General features: G+C 35.1%; 1 protein-coding gene and 1 long non-coding RNA gene across 2 annotated transcripts; both read left to right on the top strand.

Annotated features, from left to right (window-relative positions):
• The first annotated feature begins 4,774 nt into the window (after positions 1-4,774).
• LOC130048159 (uncharacterized) lies at positions 4,775-13,491 on the top strand. The gene is made up of 2 exons (XR_008797006.1): positions 4,775-5,021; positions 13,351-13,491. It is a non-coding gene; the product is annotated as an uncharacterized LOC130048159 (long non-coding RNA).
• A 2,261-nt stretch (positions 13,492-15,752) lies between these two features.
• On the top strand, positions 15,753-20,230 carry LOC125653963 (uncharacterized). The gene is made up of 2 exons (XM_048883650.2): positions 15,753-16,589; positions 19,627-20,230. Exons 1-2 carry the CDS (start codon positions 16,015-16,017, stop codon positions 19,958-19,960), a joined length of 909 nt encoding a protein of 302 aa, XP_048739607.2. The 5' UTR covers positions 15,753-16,014; the 3' UTR covers positions 19,961-20,230.
• Positions 20,231-20,724: the final 494 nt, after the last annotated feature.

Here is a 20,724-nt window from a genome sequence, read left to right as displayed (position 1 = left end):
AGACCACTGTCTCTGCAAACGTCAATCAACCTAAGCTCTATTGTTAAAAGTTTGATTGACCGGCGGCTTATCATTGATCACGACACAGGTAAAATTTGGGGGCGTTAACTTAAAGTTGGGTCTTTAATATCATGTTGTTGTCTTTTTGTCTCGAAATAACAAAAGTACGATAAAGTGTAAGATGGCACAAAGCAGCCACCATACCTAGCTCCTAGGCTAGCCGCTACGATCTTGAAGGCAGCCCAGGCTAGGGTATAGAGTATTTTTCCGTGATAATTACAGAATATAAATATAATAAATGATCCTAAAGTTAGATTAAACATATGATTGTTTATATTTACTATTGTGTTGTCAAAGATAAAGCTTTCATGTTATTTTAATTTTATTTCTTAATCAAAAGCCATCGCATCAAATAGAAAGGTCCATTCTAGTTGAGGAATGAAAACAAAAAAAAGTTTTACATTATGACCCCTGCATGGTCGAGGCCTCTGCTGGTGGACTGTTAGTCCCCGAGGGTCTCTACAGCCCAGTAGCTAAGTACTTCGTTACTAACTTCAAAATACGGATGTATATTAAATTGCTGTGATAAAATTTAGAAATTCATTTCAAAATTAAGGATTATCTCCATCATGCATCGCTCTTATCCTTAGACGAATTTTACTCCACTTTTTGGCACTCTGTTTTTCCCTTAAATAGCTCTACCAAGTTTATCATTATTTCGGATTTCAAACATTTCGGTTGAGCATCACTGAAGAGACATTATTTGTCGAAATGCGCACCTGGTGCATCAAAATTGGTACCGTATAAGTTTTACATTTAAAAAAATATGAATATGATTTCAGGGGGAGAAAAAGTTAATCACACCTGCATAGCTTAAATGTTTGAAACCATTTTGTACGCGATGACAATTCTGTCAAATGTTTGATATTGCCCCTCGCAGAATCGTCAGGGGAAACAGGCTGACATCAGATTTTCATAGCACCTGGCGAGAACCAGAGCTCGGAATTATACAGCGTGAATCAGCAGCACGGCTAACACCAATTACATGTATAGATATTACTGCTTGCTGACTCCTCTCGTGATATTCTTAATGCAAGAACATCTCTTCTCTATCAATTTTTCAAAGACAACTGTTTCCTAGAAATAGTGTGATAATCTTTTTAAGCGCTAAGTGTAGCTTAAGCGCTTATTGCCGCCAGTTGGATTTTGCTTTCGTCATCATGTTTCCGGTTTATCGCCACCTATAGGCGAATTTATGCATCGCTGTAGTCAACAAGTCGTGTTTAAAGTAGTCGTAATTTTGCAACCGATCTAGCACGGGGATAACATTCATATCTGCAGTTGCATTTTTTTCCGGAAATACAGTTCGTTGAACAGTGAATAAAATATGTATAAAAAGGGTGATATTTTTGTCCTCATTCTTGGGGAAAGTGAGACACAGATGCAGGTCATTCGTCAGTTAAAATTCCCATTTGAATCTGCGTCTGTAATAATTAAAGTGATTCAAAATCTAAAATTGAATAAGAATATGTATATGAAACCGTTGTAGCTAGGGTGCCTTTGCATTGCTACCTTCGCATGGCGCTTAGAGGCCAGGAAAATCAATTTGCATGGTGCAATCTATAATTAGAAGCCACGTCATTAAGCTATACACGAGTCAGGAGGGTTTTCCACTTGTGTTTTGGCTGCTGTTCCGACTCAGTAAAATTGTTGTCCGACGCAGCAAAAATGTGTGCAACACAGTAAAAAATTAACTGATCCGCGTCCATTGTGAACGAGAAAGAATTTGTGCACGTTTCTGCTTTGACAGCGAAGGACAGAGATCGGTGTCTCAGAAGGATGATATTGCGTAACTGCTTACACCTTCCCCGATCATATATGTAAGTCGGTCATGCAGAAATTTAGAGGATGCAACGGTGTAACTTAAGCTTACTTTATTATTTCTAAACGACCAAGATATTCTTCAGAATCATCATCAACACAATCAAATTTGATTTCGTGATTTAGTTTCAAAAATGAGACTAAAAATAATAGTCTTGGGGCAAGGAAAAGATAAAAGGTACAACATTATATTATATTATATTATGGAAGACAATACCCCGGTTTCAAGTATTCAAAACACTGCGTGGAATTTTACGAATTGAATACTGAAATACATATGTTTAGAACAAGTGTTAGATAAACATTGCCATTGTGTCAAGCATGAATGTGAAATGGTTTGCGGTCCACAGCACGCTACATACAACGAAAAGTAATAGTGTTTTCAATTTCTTTGTACTTCAAACAAACAATTGACAATGACATACATATGCTACATGTATTTCCGAACGTACAAATGACGAAGAAGGGGGAGGGGCATGGATGTACTGTCGTTGTTCCCTGTCCCCACATTTTGTTTTCGCTGAACGATCTTTTCATATAAAAAAGATGCATTTAGTTTTTTGGTGAGATGCCTCTTCATTATTTCTAACAGCGGTTTGAACATTACCGTTTGAAAATTACTTTTGTAACTTTTCAGTGCCTAGTTTGGGATTCTCATTTAGCTACATTTACATGTTGTAAATCTTGAATATTTATTGCAAGTCACTTCTGTTACGTTTTTTTTCATATTAGAACTCCTACACAAGCTTCGAATCTTATGGTTTTTTGCTAAGGTTATTAGCATTTTCATATAAAGAACTGTTTTATAAAATTAAAACAATAGCAATGTGTATTATGTCTCATTCAGACAAACGGATGAGTCTCCTTTGCAACATAAATATGAGCTTTTACACAAGAAGTGTAATACACACAAGTTGATGAGTACAGCATTTAATGTACCTGTGTACAAACTCTTGAGTTTTTTTTTTTTTTTTTTTTTTTTTTTTAGATTTACGTATAACAAACAATCACTACAATTGCTAAATGTAAATCCATGCTTATATGTTATATCATCATCATATTTGAATTAGTATATCCTCTTGCACTAATTTTCATGTTAAAAATGAGCTATCTCCACTCTTGTTGATGACGCAGTATTCAGTTTCAAAGTAATATTGCACATGTATGATGAACATCTTTTCTAAATAACTTCCTAAATTTTGTTTTCAGTTATGCATGTATTTATCGGACTTATTTGGATTCAGATTCTCTCCAACCTGATTTTGAATTGAAAATAACTTCATTATTGATTACAAAAAATAATTCCACTTTCATGGTTTGATTGCTATTTATAGATAATTATGCACTGGATTCTGTAGTACAAGTCATACAGATGCATGTTTATGTGTGTATTTAAATGATTTCTGGTAAGGTAATGAAATGGACGTAAAGCGTTTCATAATCCTGCATTATTGGTGTGTTTTGACATGTGGCATTTGTTAGTGTATGTGGTTATGTGTAATTTTCTTTTTTGTCCAGTTTGTTTGTTCCTTTCTATTATAAGTGACTTACATATATGTATCAAACTATTGATTTGTTTCATTTCAGTTGTATTCTAAAAATATTTCATACACTATTTAACTGGAACACAACAGTAAGTTAGTTGCGTAATAACAATTGAACACTTTATACCGAAAACTACCATTACAACTGTTTTCACATTTTCTACCAAAAATATTCTTCTCTATAACATCACATCTGTAAGAGAAAAAAATAATTCACAGTCATGTAGAGCATTTAATGATCCAGGGACCGCAGCAGAGCGGATCAGAAACCCTTGCCTTGGGAAGATGGGTGGGAGATAAACAAGGTATAAAGTGTTAATTTGTCAAATATTTGAATAACATAGCCTTAAATGCTATTGATTGATTGTATCTTGTTTAACGTTCTTCTCAATAATTTTTAATTCATATGGAGACGTCACCAAGACCGGTGAAGGGCTTCAAATTTAGTCCTATGCTCGGCGCTTACGGACATTGAGCAGTGAGGGTTCTTTAGCGTGCCACACCTACGTTTTAAAGGCCATCTCCGAGGACCCGTGATATTCACACCTGATGCCGAGAGTTTGGTGATGGAACTGCCACTACCTGTTTAACGAACTAGGTCTGTCGCGGCCGGGATTCGAACCCCGACCGCCCGCATACAGAGCGAACACTTTACCTCTGGACCACCGCAGTGGTGGTAATGCTATATATTGATACTAAATTCTGATTATAGATATTTAATAAGAACAGGTGTCCTTTACCAAAATTGTAAATTTCATGATCCAAGGACATGGGTTTTAGTTTAGTGTGGGATCAAAATTATCATAGTGACCATTGTTTTAACAACATCATATAAAATTTATATTTCAACGTGTTGAAAAGTTTCAGGACATATCTTCCAATCCATATTTGTTATTTTCTTACAGAAAATGTACTACTTAGTTATGCGAAAATAAAGAATAATGCATAGACCTTTTTTTAATGTTGTTCCTGCTCATTAACATTACAAACAGAATTCATGAAGTCAGCTTAGCGCTTTTCAGTACTTTCAGTACTTTGATTTTACTTGCTCACGAGGAGGACTGTGAAGAAAACCGAAGTCTCACTAAATAGACTAGTAGTTTTGCCGACGCATGGTTAAGAAATGTATGCGACAAATTATCGGTTTTGAAGCTGAAGGAGTCTTGAAACTAGTGTAGGTGTAAAAAAAAAAAAAAAAAAAAAAAAAAAAAAAAAAAAAAAAAAAAAAAGGACTGTTTTTCAATTATTTCAAAATCTTTAAATATTTATTCACACAATGACACATGGACATGTAGTATCTCTATATTGCTTTGAACATGATTCATCGTTGCGATTCCTTCGTGGTGCTCAAAAAGAAAAAAAAAGAGAAAGAATGAATTACTTTTTTTTCAGAAGAAAACAATATTAAATCATAGCCATGTAACACAGCTGTATGAAACCCGTGTTTGTCTATGACAAGCTTGTCAAGGCAACAGGATTGGCCAGTATGGTAATGATTATAGGCCCGCACCAAACGCCAACGTCACAGATACAACCTGCACATCAGCAGTCAATGACAACGGACACGGATTTTGTGAACTTGAATTCTGCAGCTTTGTAAGTAAAATTCAAGGCCTTCTGCTCTTTTGAAATATCGTCATGTCGTGTGATAGGTGCCATATTAAAAATCCCACATATTTCTTTCAGGATTTCTTTGCGTACATTCATTACTAAAGATAATGGTACCTTTACTTACATTTTCCCAGATTTAAAAAAAAACAATACAAAAAAAACGAATGTTTAAAATACGTACGTCTGTTATTCAAGTTAAATACTTTTCAATGATATCGTAGAAACGGTTTCAGGTATTTCAATACATCTTGTGCCGTGTATTAGATTTGTATTGGTACATATTTAATAATGTGAATTCGTTTTTTTAATTTTACGAGTAAGTCATAGGAAGTCAATTCATTTTGCTGATAAAATAATGAAAATCATGTTTGTACTGCGTTCTGTATTTGAGGGTCTGAAAAAGAAATGTTAGAATGTTTCATGCACAATGAACATGATTTATGTCCCTTGAAAGTCTGAGTATGCCACCCTAAATGATGCATGTCTTCTGTTCTCTTTGATAACGAGGTCTTGTGTTTGTTTGTTTTACGTCCCGTCGAGAATTTTTCATTCATATTGTGACGTCACCAGCTGTAGGTGAAGTACTACAAATTAAGATCCATGCTTTGCGCTCAGGGCCATAGAGTAAGGGTTCTTTAACGTGCCAACGCCTGCCGCATCACGGGACCTCCATTTTTAATGTCATATCTGAAATACTCGTGATTCTTGTTTCTAAATTCCGAGCGTTTGGCGAAGGAGCAATCACTACCTACTTTACAATTTAAGTTTGACGCGGCCATGGAACGGACAGTGCTCGAACTCAAGACCTCCCAGTTCCGAAACGAACGCTCTAACACTGAGCTACCGCGAAACGTAAACCCATGATTAGTGCTCAGGGTTTAGTTTAATCTATTTGTATAGCAACATAATGATAAAAATGATATAACATTTACATATATATTATTATATTGATCGATGGAATGGAATAGTCATACTGGAATTTTCTGTACACAAAATGATCACTGTAAGGTTTTTGATAATGTTCTCCGATAAATAAGATATACCGTTCATAATGACGCCTTGATGTTGTGGGCCAACACAGAGAATCACGAACTCGCCTATTGCCCGAGACGCCTTTGATGTAGTGGGCTTTAACGCATTGATGTAGTGGGCTTTAATAACGTCTTTGATGTAGTGGGCTTTAATAACGTCTTTGATGTACTGGGCTTTAACGTCTTTGATGTAATGGGCTTTAATAACGTCTTTGATGTAGTGGGCTTTAACGCCTTTGATGTAGTGGGCTTTAATGACGCCTTTGATGTAGTGGGCTTTAATAACATCTTTGATGTACTGGGTTTTAATAACGTCTTTGATGTAGTGGGCTTTAATAACGTCTTTGATGTAGTGGGCTTTAATGACGCCTTTGATGTAGTGGGCTTTAATAACATCTTTGATGTACTGGGTTTTAATAACGTCTTTGATGTTGTGGGCTTTAATAACATCTTTGATGTAGTGGGCTTTAATAACGTCTTTGATGTAGTGAGCTTTGACGTCTTTGATGTACTGGGCTTTAACGTCTTTGATGTAGTGGGCTTTGACGTCTTTGATGTACTGGGCTTTAACGTCTTTGGTGTAGTGGACTTTAACGTCTTTGATGTATTGGGCTTTAACAGAGAATCTCGAGCTCACTGCTCGGGAGGCTTTTGATGTACATAGGGCAATAAAACTTCTTTTATGTTTTGTTTTTAAATTTCAAATGACATCTACTCTTCGTGTCGCTAATTGCCTTTGGGCCTTCCTCTTGTCCGTTTCCCTCTGGTGTCAAAAAGAGGAACTATGTTAAGGGAACTATGTATGCTGCCAAAGTCCTATGTAAGTTTTACTTTTTACGGAGTATAAACGATGCATCACAAGGTGCCCGGTGTTCTTGTATGAACCCGGATAACGGTTAAATATACATGTACATCGCTGTAACATAATGGTGATCCCTAATTACTGAAATAATGACGAAAGATGAGCTACACGTTTTGATTAATGACCTTTCACATTTTTCAGATCTATTTTACATATGACATTTTATCAACACCTCTCAGTGTTTAAGCTTCCAGTAATATATTTCCGATGAGTTGACTTTAAACAATAAATATCACGTGATCGCCTCTGTCAATCATAAATCATGCAGTATACGTTTCTCAATGACCGTTTTTAATAGAAATTCTAAATCTAAACCATCTGAATGCTATATTTCGTTGATATTTATACTCTGTATAGTGCTTTATAACTTCCAAAACAATCGTATTATCTGTCTCCCATTGGTTTCCGTGTAACTTTATATATTCTTAATCAATATGTGCATTTTAATTTGTTACATCACTTTGCAATGTACATTCGTACCATACCCTATTGTTAAGCGCCACAGGGTAATTTTTATTATATAAGGCGCCCTAAAAATGTTTTTATTGTTTATCATCTATAAAACGACTTTGATCTTTTCTCCACATACGGATAGCACAAGAAAACTTATTGACGTAAGCGTCAAATTCGGCCACAACTAGTCGTTAAGTGTCAAAAATATGCAAAGCGAAAAATTGAAGATAAATAACAGTGATCAATCTCATAAATACAATGAAGAATACGATATTGAGAGTAGGACTAACACGGACCCCTCGAAATATACCCAGGTAGGATCGGGTGCCTGGGAGTAAGCATCCCCTGTTAACTATATTAACTAATTGAACGTAAATTTAGAAACCTTCATGTGTATGGAGCGCCAAATTAACATAAACTCAAATAATTGAAGATATCTTCAATTATTTGAAGATATCATTAATTCATTTGATGCGCGCAACATTGAATTAAAGATCTCTTCAAATAATTAATGATATCTTCAATTCTGAATTATTGCGCGCATTAAATGAATTGATGATAGCATTAATTCTTCTGCTGAATTGATGCGCGCTTTAATTGAATGAATGATCTCTTCAAATGAATTAATGATATCAACAATTGAATTGATGCGCGCTACAATTCAATTAAAGAGAGCAATAATTGATATAATGCGCGCATTAAATCAATTGATGAGAGCAATAATTGAATTGATGCGCGCATTAATTCATTTGATGAGAGCAATAATGGATTTAATGCGCTCATTAATTCAATTATTGCTCTCTTCAATTAAATTAATGATATCTTTAATTCATTTGAAGAGAGCAATAATTCTTTTAGAGAGAGCAACTAAATAATTAAAGATATCTTCAATTCAACATATCCACAATTGAATTGTTGCTCTCTTTAAAAGAATTGATGCGCGCATTAATTCCTTATACAAAAGCATTGTAAATAATTAAAGATATTTTCAATTGAATTAAAGAGATCATCAAATTATTTATACCGAACTCTAAATCAATTATTGCGAGCAATATTTCTACGAAATTAATGCTCTCATCAATTGAATTGAAGAGAGCAATAATTGAATTAATGCGCGCATTAAATCAATTATTGCTCTCATTAATTCAATTGATGAGAGCATTAATTCAATTGATGAGAGCAATCATTGAATTGAAGCTCGCATTAATTCATTTGATGAGAGCAATAATTCATTTAATGCGCGCATTAATTCAATTAAAGAGAGCAATAATTGAATTGATGATATCTTCAAATAATTGAAGATATCTTCAATTATTTGAGTTTATGTTAATTTGGCGCTCCATACATGTGTTTATATCTAAGCTTATTTTTTCCTACATCAAGTCCTTCAATTATGTACTTTCAAAGTTTCATTCGGACAGGCTTAGGGTATTGGTCACATCCCAGATAATATCCCATCGCATTAAATAAAATTTCATTGTTACAAGAAGATGGTATGCAGAGTTGAAGTGAGTCTACGTTTTAGACTCTACCTTGAAGTGATTTAGAGTCTTCGGACTGTGCACTCCCTCTCTGTTGTGATTGGTTGAAAATGCATGATGTGAAAATTCTCTTAATTTCCATTGGTTAAAATGTCGTTCTACTCGAGGGATATAATTTTTCTGGGATATACTGAGTAATCTACGTACGAATTAACAATTTAACAAGATTTTCAATCTTTAAAAAAATGACTAAATGACCAATATAAAATTGTAATTAATGAAATTGACACACAACTATTACAAAGGATTTTTATAATATCATTATTCAGAAAAATTATCTAATTGTTTTTTTTTTTTTTTTTTTATTTTTTGCATAAAAACAAACTCCCGTTGTTCTTTGTTTTGTATGTTTGTGTTTTGAGAAGGCTAATCACTACAAACAGTTTGTAGACACCTAAAACTAAGAATTGCTTAAAGATATTAAAGACCTGTCCACAAAATGAAGTTCACTAGTTTTTTAACAGCATACAAGGTGTTCACATAATCCGTCCACCTATTGCTACAATTTAGGTCCGCAAGTCTAAATTGTGCATTTTTAAGGACTTCAAGATGTATACTTATTTATGTCTTACGTTTAATAAGATTATGGTGACATTTTGAATTAGATAGTGTAGGATAACATCAAATCATAAGAATGGTTACTCCATACAGGTAGACATATGAAATAATTTTGATGTACAATCAATGATCGGAGTTCTACCATTTTTGTTTATATATTAGTGGTGTTTGAAAATATGCTAATCTTAAGGCGGAATATAAGACATTTCTTTTGTTTTGATATAGTGTCTTTAATCAGTGTTGATAGGGGAACAATGATTTTAGATTAGTTCAAATACCATACATGTTCAAGGTCATGTTTGTGAAGAAAAGTTTATACAATGGGACTCAGGGTACTGCTTTTGTAAGGATATCCATTTCAGCTAATAGTGAAAAACAACTAGATAATTCAAGTTGTCATTGCTAAATCATTCTCTCACCAGAGGACGCGTCGCACGGAACTCTGGGTAGAGAATGGTTGCTATTAAAGACGGCATGCTTTTTTAAGCTATACTTTAGCTTTAGGCGTATTCTTTGACAAATCCCTTACCATGGAAAAACACTGTCTCTATTTCCCGATCAGCATATGTGAACATTTGCAGAATTGGCTGTATCCGTTCATTTATCAATGATGAAGCATGTAAAACTCTAGTAAACTCGCTAGTTACATCCAGATTAGACTACGGAAATGCATTGCTTTATGGTGTTCATTCTAAACACACCAGCAAACTTCAGAGGGCACAAAACACAGCTGCAAGATTAATAACACGTTCAAAAAAATCCGAACATATTACTCCTGTTCTAATAGATCTTCACTGGCTCCCAGTTGAATACAGAATTCAATATAAGATACTTCTTCATACTTTCAAATCTCTCAACAACCTATCTCCAGTTTATATAAAGGATATCCTTGCAGTTTACAATCCCACACGATCACTAAGATCCGGATCTCTGCATCTTCTCCAGGTACCTCGGACACGTACGAAAACATATGGGGATCGATGTTTGGACAAGGCTGCATCGAGTCTCTGGAATTCTCTGCCTTTTAAACTCAGACAATGTACTTCATTGTCTAATTTTAAAGTGGACCTCAAAACGCATCTCTTTAGATTAGCTTTTAATTTGTGATTATTTTTATATACTTAGTGCTCTTACATACATCTCTTACAGTGATGTTAACAAAAACAAAAACAAAACAAACAACAAAAAAACAAACAACCCCCCCCCCCCAAAAAAAAACCAAAAAACGAAACCCTGCTGTTTGTTACTTATTATACCTATGTCCTTTTTATGTATTTAATTATTCCTAAGGGTTGTTTTAAATTGTTTCATATATTATTAGGGAAATCATATCATATCGCTATATATTAATAATAATATTTATGCATTTTAATTCTGACACTATGAATATTCTATTCACATGTATGTGCACATCGATTTTATATTATCTTTTCTTTCACATTTGTAACGCGCTTTAGAGAACTAATGTTGATAGGGCGCTATATAAATCTTTTAATTACAATTACAAAATTTACAATACTTGTATTAAGTAGCTCTCATCTCTAAAGAAGACAAAAATACTCATATGTAGAATGTATTAAACTATTGAAAAATAGCTACATATGTATTTCAATTTAGAATACAGCGTACAACAAAGAGAAACTAAATATTACAAATGCTGATTACTAAATAAACCCATAAAGTTACATATAAATTATGTCTTGAATCAGTGCGAAAATAATAAGTACGAGTTAACAGATTCCGTATATCATCATTGTTATTATCAAAATCGTGATTAAATATATGTAGCTACTGTAATTTAGTTCAATCGTCAAATAACAATGGTGACTTTAGATGAAGTTTTTTATTTTACAATGTAGGCTCGCGGCAAATCAAGCTTGTTTTTCTAAGACCATGACAAACTAAATTAAAGAGACTTCATTGAATTATACCAACATATTCGAGAATATAGCTTTAATTTTTGTGTTAGTTTACCATTCAGTTTGTTTACAAATACTAGAAGTAAAATGACATGTTTTGCGATTGTCTGTCAATCAAATGAACTTGTTACTATATATATATATATACATGTATATAGGTTAGACTTTATGAAATAATCAAGCTGTTGTGGTACTCTGTGATAATTCAGCCGTATTTAAACGAACAGAAAGGCGCCGTTCCACGTCTGTCATTGCAGTTCGATTCTGAGAGATACTTTTCAATGCTCATTTATAATATCGTCGGATACAGAAAAAATACAATCCCTGTTACACAAATATCTATTTCGTAAATATACATTCAATATTGGAGGATATATGGTTAAATGTGTGGGTGACAAATTGTCAGTGCTTGAACAGAACAAACGATTTTATTATTTTGAATCTTTATTTATATTCTTCAACTGTTGCAGCTCATACCCTAATGCATTTTTAAAACTGAAATTTATTTCTTATATTTACAATAATTTTCTTTAAAATTTCCCAGTTTTTAAAATGGACATACACATACTACAATTACCAAGTATCATACGCGCATTATTTACAACTACAGCACAACTACAACACAACTACAGCACAACTACAACACAACTACAACACAACTACAGCACAACTACAACACAACTACAACACAACCATGAGGAAATGGCTATCATTGCAATTTGTTATAATACCAAAAGGCAAAAACATTGAAAATCTATGTACAAACTGATACATGTTTTAGGATAGGACATCTTAAAAGAGTTTCACAATCTAGGAAAATATTTTTGTTTAGCTTCCATGCTACGTGCAGATTTGCTAATCTATTCGTTTATCAGTCATGAGATGCATCTTTCTTGGATCAATAAAATCTTATATTTAAATCTAAATTCCTCGTGATATACTGGCATGTCCGCGTGTTGTTATATATGCGTATTTCCTCTGCAAACTACATGTATACGCCAACTCAATCTTAGTATCACCCATTGATAAATCACATAACGTAATGGTACGCGTAGGAGTAATTTACACCAAAATCTGGCAACTGAATATCATAATGTAATATCATATGATAGTGTAAATAACCCCCACGCATAATTTTTCATGTTTACACAAACTAGACATTTATTCTTAATGTATTTTGTGACAGCATGGTTTTCTTATGATCCAGTTTCTCTTTTTATGAAAGGGTCGTTTCATCGCGCACAAAAAACAAACACGAAACAAAACAAAATTCAAAAACAAACAAATAAACAAAAAAAACCTCCGTTGGTGAATGCACATACATTTTACTTAATGACACGCTACACGTTTTCAAAACCTCTGATTCTAGAACCGGAAAGTGTCAGGATAGAAGTATGTTCAGACAGTATTTTAGCGCTATTGCTGCAGCAACGCACGTTGTATATTTCATTGTGATTGTATGCACCTGATGTACAGTGTAGGTCTACCGGGGCATAATTATCATGAGAACCCGACAGACCTACACGTGCAATGGAAAGCCCTAACCCGCTAAACGTAAATGAATAAACACTGAAGTTCAGTCAGTGCTAATCCGTTTGTCAGCGGCAGAGATTCCCCATAAACAATATGTCAGTTATCTGTAGATTGTTGAAGGTGTTAACCAATGACATGGGAGTCGGCCCCCACAACATGCTAGGGGGAAGTTTTCAAAATGAATTCCATTGGTGTGTCAAAAACATATTTATTAAACTCGATATCAAATAAATAGAACTTGAATGGTTGTTAAATGACGAAGGTTGCAAGCATGGTGACGAATTTTACTCCCTAGTACAGTGTAGTCCTCAAATCGTGCAAACAAATTCAGGAGTTGCTGTTTGGATTTCTTTAACGCATTCAGCATGACGGCTAAATGCACGTGGTTTCTGTAAGTTATGTAACTTTCCGTTGTAGGGTACATGCGATGAGGAAACAGATCGTGACGACCACCATCTGTCCTGTTGAGGTATAACAGTACTAACCAGTGGCTGCCAACAGACCAACTACTGTACCTAGAAATGGAAATCACAATGAATGAAAACGAGTTAGAATTTACGAAACAAAACAAAATTCAAAAATAAACAAACAACAACAACAACAACAAAAACCTCCGTTGGTGAATGCACATACATTTTACTTAAAGTAGACCTATACTCGGCCTACGTCTTAATCAAGTGTAAATGCGGAACCACGCTTCCGTTTTCCGAAATGTGATACTTTAACGATATCCATTTGATTTTTACATGGCGATACGAGATATGAATATCTGATATCAATTCCTTTCTGGGTGTTCTTATCTTCTTATCAGTCAAATCTTAAGTTGAGATTTTGTGGTGTGCTTTTTTTAAAGGGGGGGGGGGGGGGGGGAGATAAAGATGATTATAGCTTTAGAAAAAAAATCGGTTGAAGAACAAACAACATTTTGGTGGATGAGGGTGTGTCAATTACATTGTACATGTCCGTGAGGCATTCAGTGTACACTGACTATTTATGTATGTAAAAGTTTTACTATGATCCAAATGTTCAACATATGGAATTGCGGGAAATCAGAAAGTGTGTGTGTGTGTGGGGGGGGGGGGGGGGGGGGGGGAAATCAGAAAGTGTGTGTGTGTGTGGGGGGGGGGGGTCAGACCAATTCAGATTTCCACGAGCATCATGATAATATTTCATTTATGAGGATCCGGGTTAGAATAGGTTCCAAATTATCATCAACAAATACATGGTACGCTGTGTAAAAAAGAAAAGTTCACATTTTGCTGCTCCAGTGACCACAGATATCGTAGTTGTGTTCGCTGCTACAATGTTACTGATATTGACACAAGCTTCAAAGATCAGCTGCAAATAATTTGTTTTATTTCACCGACCGTCATGAATTTGTAATTTTTTCCTCATTCTCTCCTTTTTCAAAATTATTGGGGCGGCATCTATTAGTTCCTTATTGAGATTGCATCTACTTAGACCGGCGTAAATGGTGTACGTGTACATGTGCATACATCCAATTTATGTACATGTAAATGATTTCATCACCTGTAGAGATTCATATAAAACTTTGTCTTAGGATATAAGATATATCACACATTACACGTATACATTAATCATATAAGCAAAATCATCAAAATTCAGTTTGTTACTTTCGCTTTACATTTACATTGTGCAAAGCCTCTCTAGAATTTTTTTTCCAGATAAAATGTAAAATTTAATTGTAAACCACATGTATCTTATAATAGTTATAGTTTAGCATAGTTCAAATTATTATTCAAGGTTGTAAATATGCTCAAACTTCACATGTCTTACGAAAATATGATAATGTATAATTTTTCAAGATTTAAGGGGGGTGTACTTGTTGTAGAGCTGATAGCTTCTAAAATAATATGTCAACATATGATTTTCCTGCTCAAATCCTTATTCTAAGATAATAATCTGTAAATCAAAAACAATTTATTCAAGGTTTAGTCCATCAAAATTAGGGAAAAGACCAATATTGACGTCAAATGGTATCTCTACAGTATTTCGTTTCACATGTTTGGGCTCATAAAGTATACATTGTGAAAATATTTATTCCAATTTATTAGAATAAATGATTAAATACCATTAAATAAAGGGTATATAGTCTATGTTGCTTATTACAGCCCATTTGTTTGGGGAAATAATGATTAATAAGAAAAATAAAGAAAGAGGGAGTGCATTTTCTTTAATGTTGATGGGGTGCTTACTTTTGAAAAGCAATAACGACGAAAATAGCATGTCAACATATATATTTTTCAATGTCTATCTATTACTGGAATGTATATTTATCTTGTAAAGGCAATTTTTTTTCATGATTGAGTCCATTTAAGGCCGAGTATAGATCTACCTTAATGACACGCTACACGTTTCAAACCTCTGATTCTAGAACCGGAAAGTGTCAGGATAGAAGTGTGTTTAGACAGTATTTTAGCGCTATTGCTGCAGCCAACGCACACTGCATATGTATGCACCTGATGTACAGTGTAGGTATACCGGGGCATAGGTATCATGATAATCTGACAGACCTACACGTGCAATGGAAAGCCCTAACCCGCTAAACGTAAATGAATAAACACTGAAGTTCAGTCAGTGCTAATCCGTTTTGTCAGCGGGCAGAGATTCCCCATAAACAATATGTCAGTTATCTGTAGGTTGTTGAAGGTGTTAACCAATGACATGGGAGTCGGCCCCCACAACATGCTAGGGGGAAGTTTTCAAAATGAATTCCATTGGTGTGTCAAAACATATTTATTAAACTCGATATCAAATAAATAGAACTTGAATGGTTGTTAAATGACGAAGGTTGCAAGCATGGTGACGAATTGTACTCCCAAGTACATTGTAGTCCTCAAATCGTGCAAACAAATTCAGGAGTTGCTGTTTGATTTCTTTAACGCATTCAGCATGACGGCTAAATGCACGTGGTTTCTGTAAGTTACATGTATGTAACTTTCCATTGTAGGGTACATGCGATGAGGAAACAGATCGTGACGACCACCATCTGTCCTGTTGAGGTATAACAGTACTAACCAGTGGCTGCCAACAGACCAACTACTGTACCTATACCTAGAAATGGAAATCACAATGAATGAAAACGAGTTAGAATTTACAAATAAAGAAAACCAATCGTTTGAGATGGGAAGCGAACAAACTTGGCTTGAATCAGAGGGTGCCGAATGTACAATGAGGTTGTCAGATAGATCCCACCAAAGGACTATAGAAAAACAATTGCGTCCTTTGTCACGTCCACGAGCTACCTCTTGTGATCATTTGAGTAGAAATGAAGCAAGGGCTGGTCTAATAAGGAAGGGGTTTACCAGTTTGCAGAGTGATCTACACGCTGCTTCTTCGAATGGAAATGCTACCGTATTTAGCAGCAGTACCACCAGACCCCAAGCCGAAAATATCACAAACAATATATGTGAACATTCTGTCGATATCCCATGCGAAAATTTCACTGAAATGTCGGAAGACTGCTCCGCGGAACAGACGCCAACCTCAGGGTCCAACATAGAATCAGGTTATAACACAGACCGAGACTACACTCTACAAGAACTGCCAGGTCAACAGATCACGATGTCAGACTCAACCTTACAAATATTGATGGCCAATTGGTTTCGTCATCACAATACCGAGGTACATTCAAAGTAAGTCTCCAATTTAGTACAATTCCTTAAAATTTATCAAAATGTATTCATTAATGTGTTTGCCTTTGATATACATGTACATACCAATTGCAATGATAGCCATTTCCTCATGAACACAATGTATTTGAAAACAATGCATGTATGAATCTTGATAAATATAGTATGTCTATTTTACAGCTGGTAATTCCAATAAAAATGAAAGTAAAATGTAAATATAAGAAAAATGTCGGTCACCTTAAAAATATATAGTCGTGCGACTAAAGAAAATGTATTACAATAATTCATAACCTCTTTTGCAATTATGAAAATTCGAATGAGCAAGATTTATTTATGTACTACATTAAAACTTTGATGTCCCCTTTCCTTATTTGAGGACTAAATCAACTCTAACGATTTATCAATTGCAAATGTGTGCAAGTTGATGAAATATTGTAACCTCGTTATGTTACGCATCGAGAATATTTCTGTCCAAATTCCAAATCTCCATAAGCCTTTTTCCCATTTAGATTTCAATTCAATATTTACATGGGTTTACTTTTACAATTATCAAGTACACTGTATTTTCAAACAAGAGGCCCATGGGCCACATCGCTCACCTGAGTCACCTTGGTCCATATCAGAAGATTTTCCATATCTATTTGCACGTAAAACCGTAGTCCCTATTATGGCCCCAAACCTACCCCTGGAGGCCATGGTTTTTGCAAACTTGAATCTACACTATGTCAGAAAGCTTTCATGTAAATGTGAACTTCTTTGGCCCAATGGTTCTTGAGACGAAGATTTTTAAAGATTTTCCCTATATATTTGTTTGTAAAACTTTGATCCCCTATTGTGGCCCCATCCTACCCCAGGGGGGCATGATTTTAAAAAACCTGAATATGCACTATATCAGAAAGCTTTCATATAAATCTCAGCTTTTCTGGCTTAGTGGTTCTGGGAAGAAGATTTTTAAAGATTTTTCCTATATATTTGTATGTAAAACTTTGACCCCCTATTGTGGCCCCATCCGACCCCCGGGGACCATGATCTTAACAATTTATAATCTGCACTATATCAGGAAGCTTTCATATAAACCTCAGCTTTTCTGGCTCAGTGGTTCTAGAGAAGAAGATTTTAAAAGATTTTATGTAAAACTTTGATGCCCCCCTTGAGGCCCCATCCAATCCCCGGGGTCCATGATTTTAACAAACTTGAATTTGCACTATATAAAAAAAAAACACAAAAAAAACAACAACAAAAACCAAACAAAAAAAAAACCCTTTGACCACCTATTGTGGCCCCATCCGATCCATAGGGGTCATGATTTTAACAATTTAGAATCTGTACTATATCAGGAAGCTTTCATATAAATATCAGCTTTTCTGGATCAGTGGTTCTTGGGAAGAAGATTTTTAAAGATTTTTCCTATATATTTGTATGTAAAACTTTGATCCCCTATTGTGGCCCCATCCGACCCCCGGGGGCCATGTTTTTAACAATTTAGAATTTACACTATATCAGGAAGCTTTCATATAAATCTCAGCTTTTCTGGATCAGTGGTTCTTGAGAAGAAGATTTTTAAAGATTTTACCTATATATTTGTATGTAAAACTTTGATCCCCTATTGTGACCCCATCCGACCCCCGGGGGCCATGATTTTGACAATTTAGAATCTGCATTATATCAGGAAGCTTTCATATAAATCTCAGCTTTTCTGGCTCAGTGGTTCTTGGGAAGAAGATTTTTAAAGATTTTCCCTATATATTTGTATGTAAAACTTTGATCCCCTATTGTGGCCCCATCCGACCCCCGGGGGCCATGATTTTAATAATTTAGAATCTGCATTATATAAGGAAGCTTTCATATAAATCTCAGCTTTTCTGGCTCAGTGGTTCTTGAGAAGATTTTTTAATGTCCCTACCCTATTTTTACCTTTTCTTGATTATCTCCCCTTGGAAGGTGGCCTGGCCCTTTATTTTAACAATTTAGAATTCCCTTTACCTAAGGATGTTTTGTGCCAACTTTGGTTGAAATTGGCCCAGTGGTTGTTGAGAAGAAGTTGAAAATGTGAAAAGTTTACAGACGGACAGACAGACGGACGGACACCGGAATACGGGTGATCAGAAAAGCTCACTTGAGCTTTCAGCTCAGGTGAGCTAAAAACGCATTTACTGCGTAACCGTGAGGTCGTGAATTCGAACCCCTCTCATGCCATGGCCGCGTGAAACCTAAGACATAAACATAGGTAGTGATTGCTCCTTCGTCAAACGCTCGGAATGAAGGGAGAATCGGATATGACCTTCAATATGGAGGTCCCGTTCGCTGTAGCGGTCGGCACGTTAAAGAACCTTAACTGCTACGGACCTGAGCGCTAATCATACATGTAGGTCTAAATTTGTGATACTTCACTTACAGTTGGTGACGTCTCAATATGAGGGGAAAATTCTCAACAAAACAAATAACCAATTGCAACCAAACTTTCCACCCAAGAGGTCACTCTTGGAGGAATCCGTAAACACCTTTCGGAGCGTTGTTTCGTATTATCTAATTTAACACCATTGCCTTCATTTGGTGGATCTATGTAAAGTATCTGAATTTTAGAAAACGTCATTTAATAGACTAATGATAAAGATCCACCATTGCTGTATATTCAGCACAGTTGTGATATATTTTCTGTTTAATGAATAATACATTTTGTATATTAAAGCTTACGATACACTACCGTGAAAATTATTATACAATTGTATGTCTTCCGCGCGCTGGGGTAAATTTAGAAGAAGAAAAAAACCGGAAGGAGAACGCATGGTTATTTCGGAACACGTTTAGTGTCGTTCAATGTATGTTGATACAGGATTTATTACCAAAAGTACTCGTAAGCGTAGTCTTCAGATTAAAAACAAAACTACCTACGTATAGAAAAGCGAGATTGAAAATGGAGGTCAATTCCTTGATGTTGGTAAATTACATATTTCACCATGCATGACTGATAATAGAGTCACGTGTCTTATTATTTACAGACAAGAAACATTCTTTAACCAGTTAATATTTATCTTTGTAGTAACATCGACAACTTTCTGAAGAAGCAGAGAAAGAGACAACGGATCATGATAAGTCTTATTTCCATATTGTGCCTCGTTCTGATTCTTATCAGCGTCATTTCCGCTGTTAGTATTCCATCGTACTCACGGACAAAAACTCATCGTCCTGTCGGAAACGCGACTCGAGGAAAATATCTCAGCGATGTGAACCCCATCTATTTATTTGATTCATCTGACTCTAAGGGAGGGGACCTGGAAGAGAGTGATTATGACAATGACGATTCTGTATATAGTGGATTCCGTGATAAATATAATGAATTCATAAGGAATAGAACACTTATCGGATCAGTGTAAACGGTTTCGTGAAGAATCGGGTATTTCCGTGATGAAAAAGGAATTCATGAAAATCGAACACCCTCGAATACCTCCACATAATAAGACTTTTTCACATCGTTGCTTCAAGATGTATTTTCTTATATTATTTCTTAGAGATTTACTTCAACAATTAGTGGTGAATATCAATGGTACAGTTTTCGATACCTTGGTAAATATCAACACACTCTTGACACTCGTTTTTGTCAGTATTTAGAATATCTTTTACATGAATAAATTCCCTGAACTTTATATAATTTCCATGTTGAAAAACGTTATTTCATTTCTTTCCAAACTGATCTTTCTTAAAATATGACGTGATGGAGATGATTATGCTCTACATTTTCGGAAATGTTCAAACAAATTAAGCACTGATATATCATGATAAATGAAGTGTGTGTATCACATGCGGTTCATGGTTTTTTAAGCAATAACGCGGAATATTAATTGGCAAGACTGGAAATACAGAGCATTTGCGACTGTCATCTGTTGCAGTCAAAACATTTGACGTTACAAATAAAAAGGGCAAGTGACGATTAAGCGCGGACGACCGTGAAAACATTGGATTGGAATTATATAGTTTTAGCTCACCTGAGCTGAAAGCTCAAGTGTGCTTTTCTGATCGCCTGTTGTCCGTCGTCTGTCCATCCGTCTCTAAACTTTTTACATTTTCTACTTCTTCTTCAGAACAACAGGGCCAATTTCAACCACACTTGACCAAAAGCATCCTTGGGTGAAGGGCTTTC

This window comes from Ostrea edulis, chromosome 7 (assembly GCF_947568905.1).
Source record: "Ostrea edulis chromosome 7, xbOstEdul1.1, whole genome shotgun sequence".
Classification (NCBI taxonomy): domain Eukaryota; kingdom Metazoa; phylum Mollusca; class Bivalvia; order Ostreida; family Ostreidae; genus Ostrea; species Ostrea edulis.
Note: the sequence above shows the minus strand (reverse complement) of the source record. Positions and strands in the feature narration are given on the sequence as shown.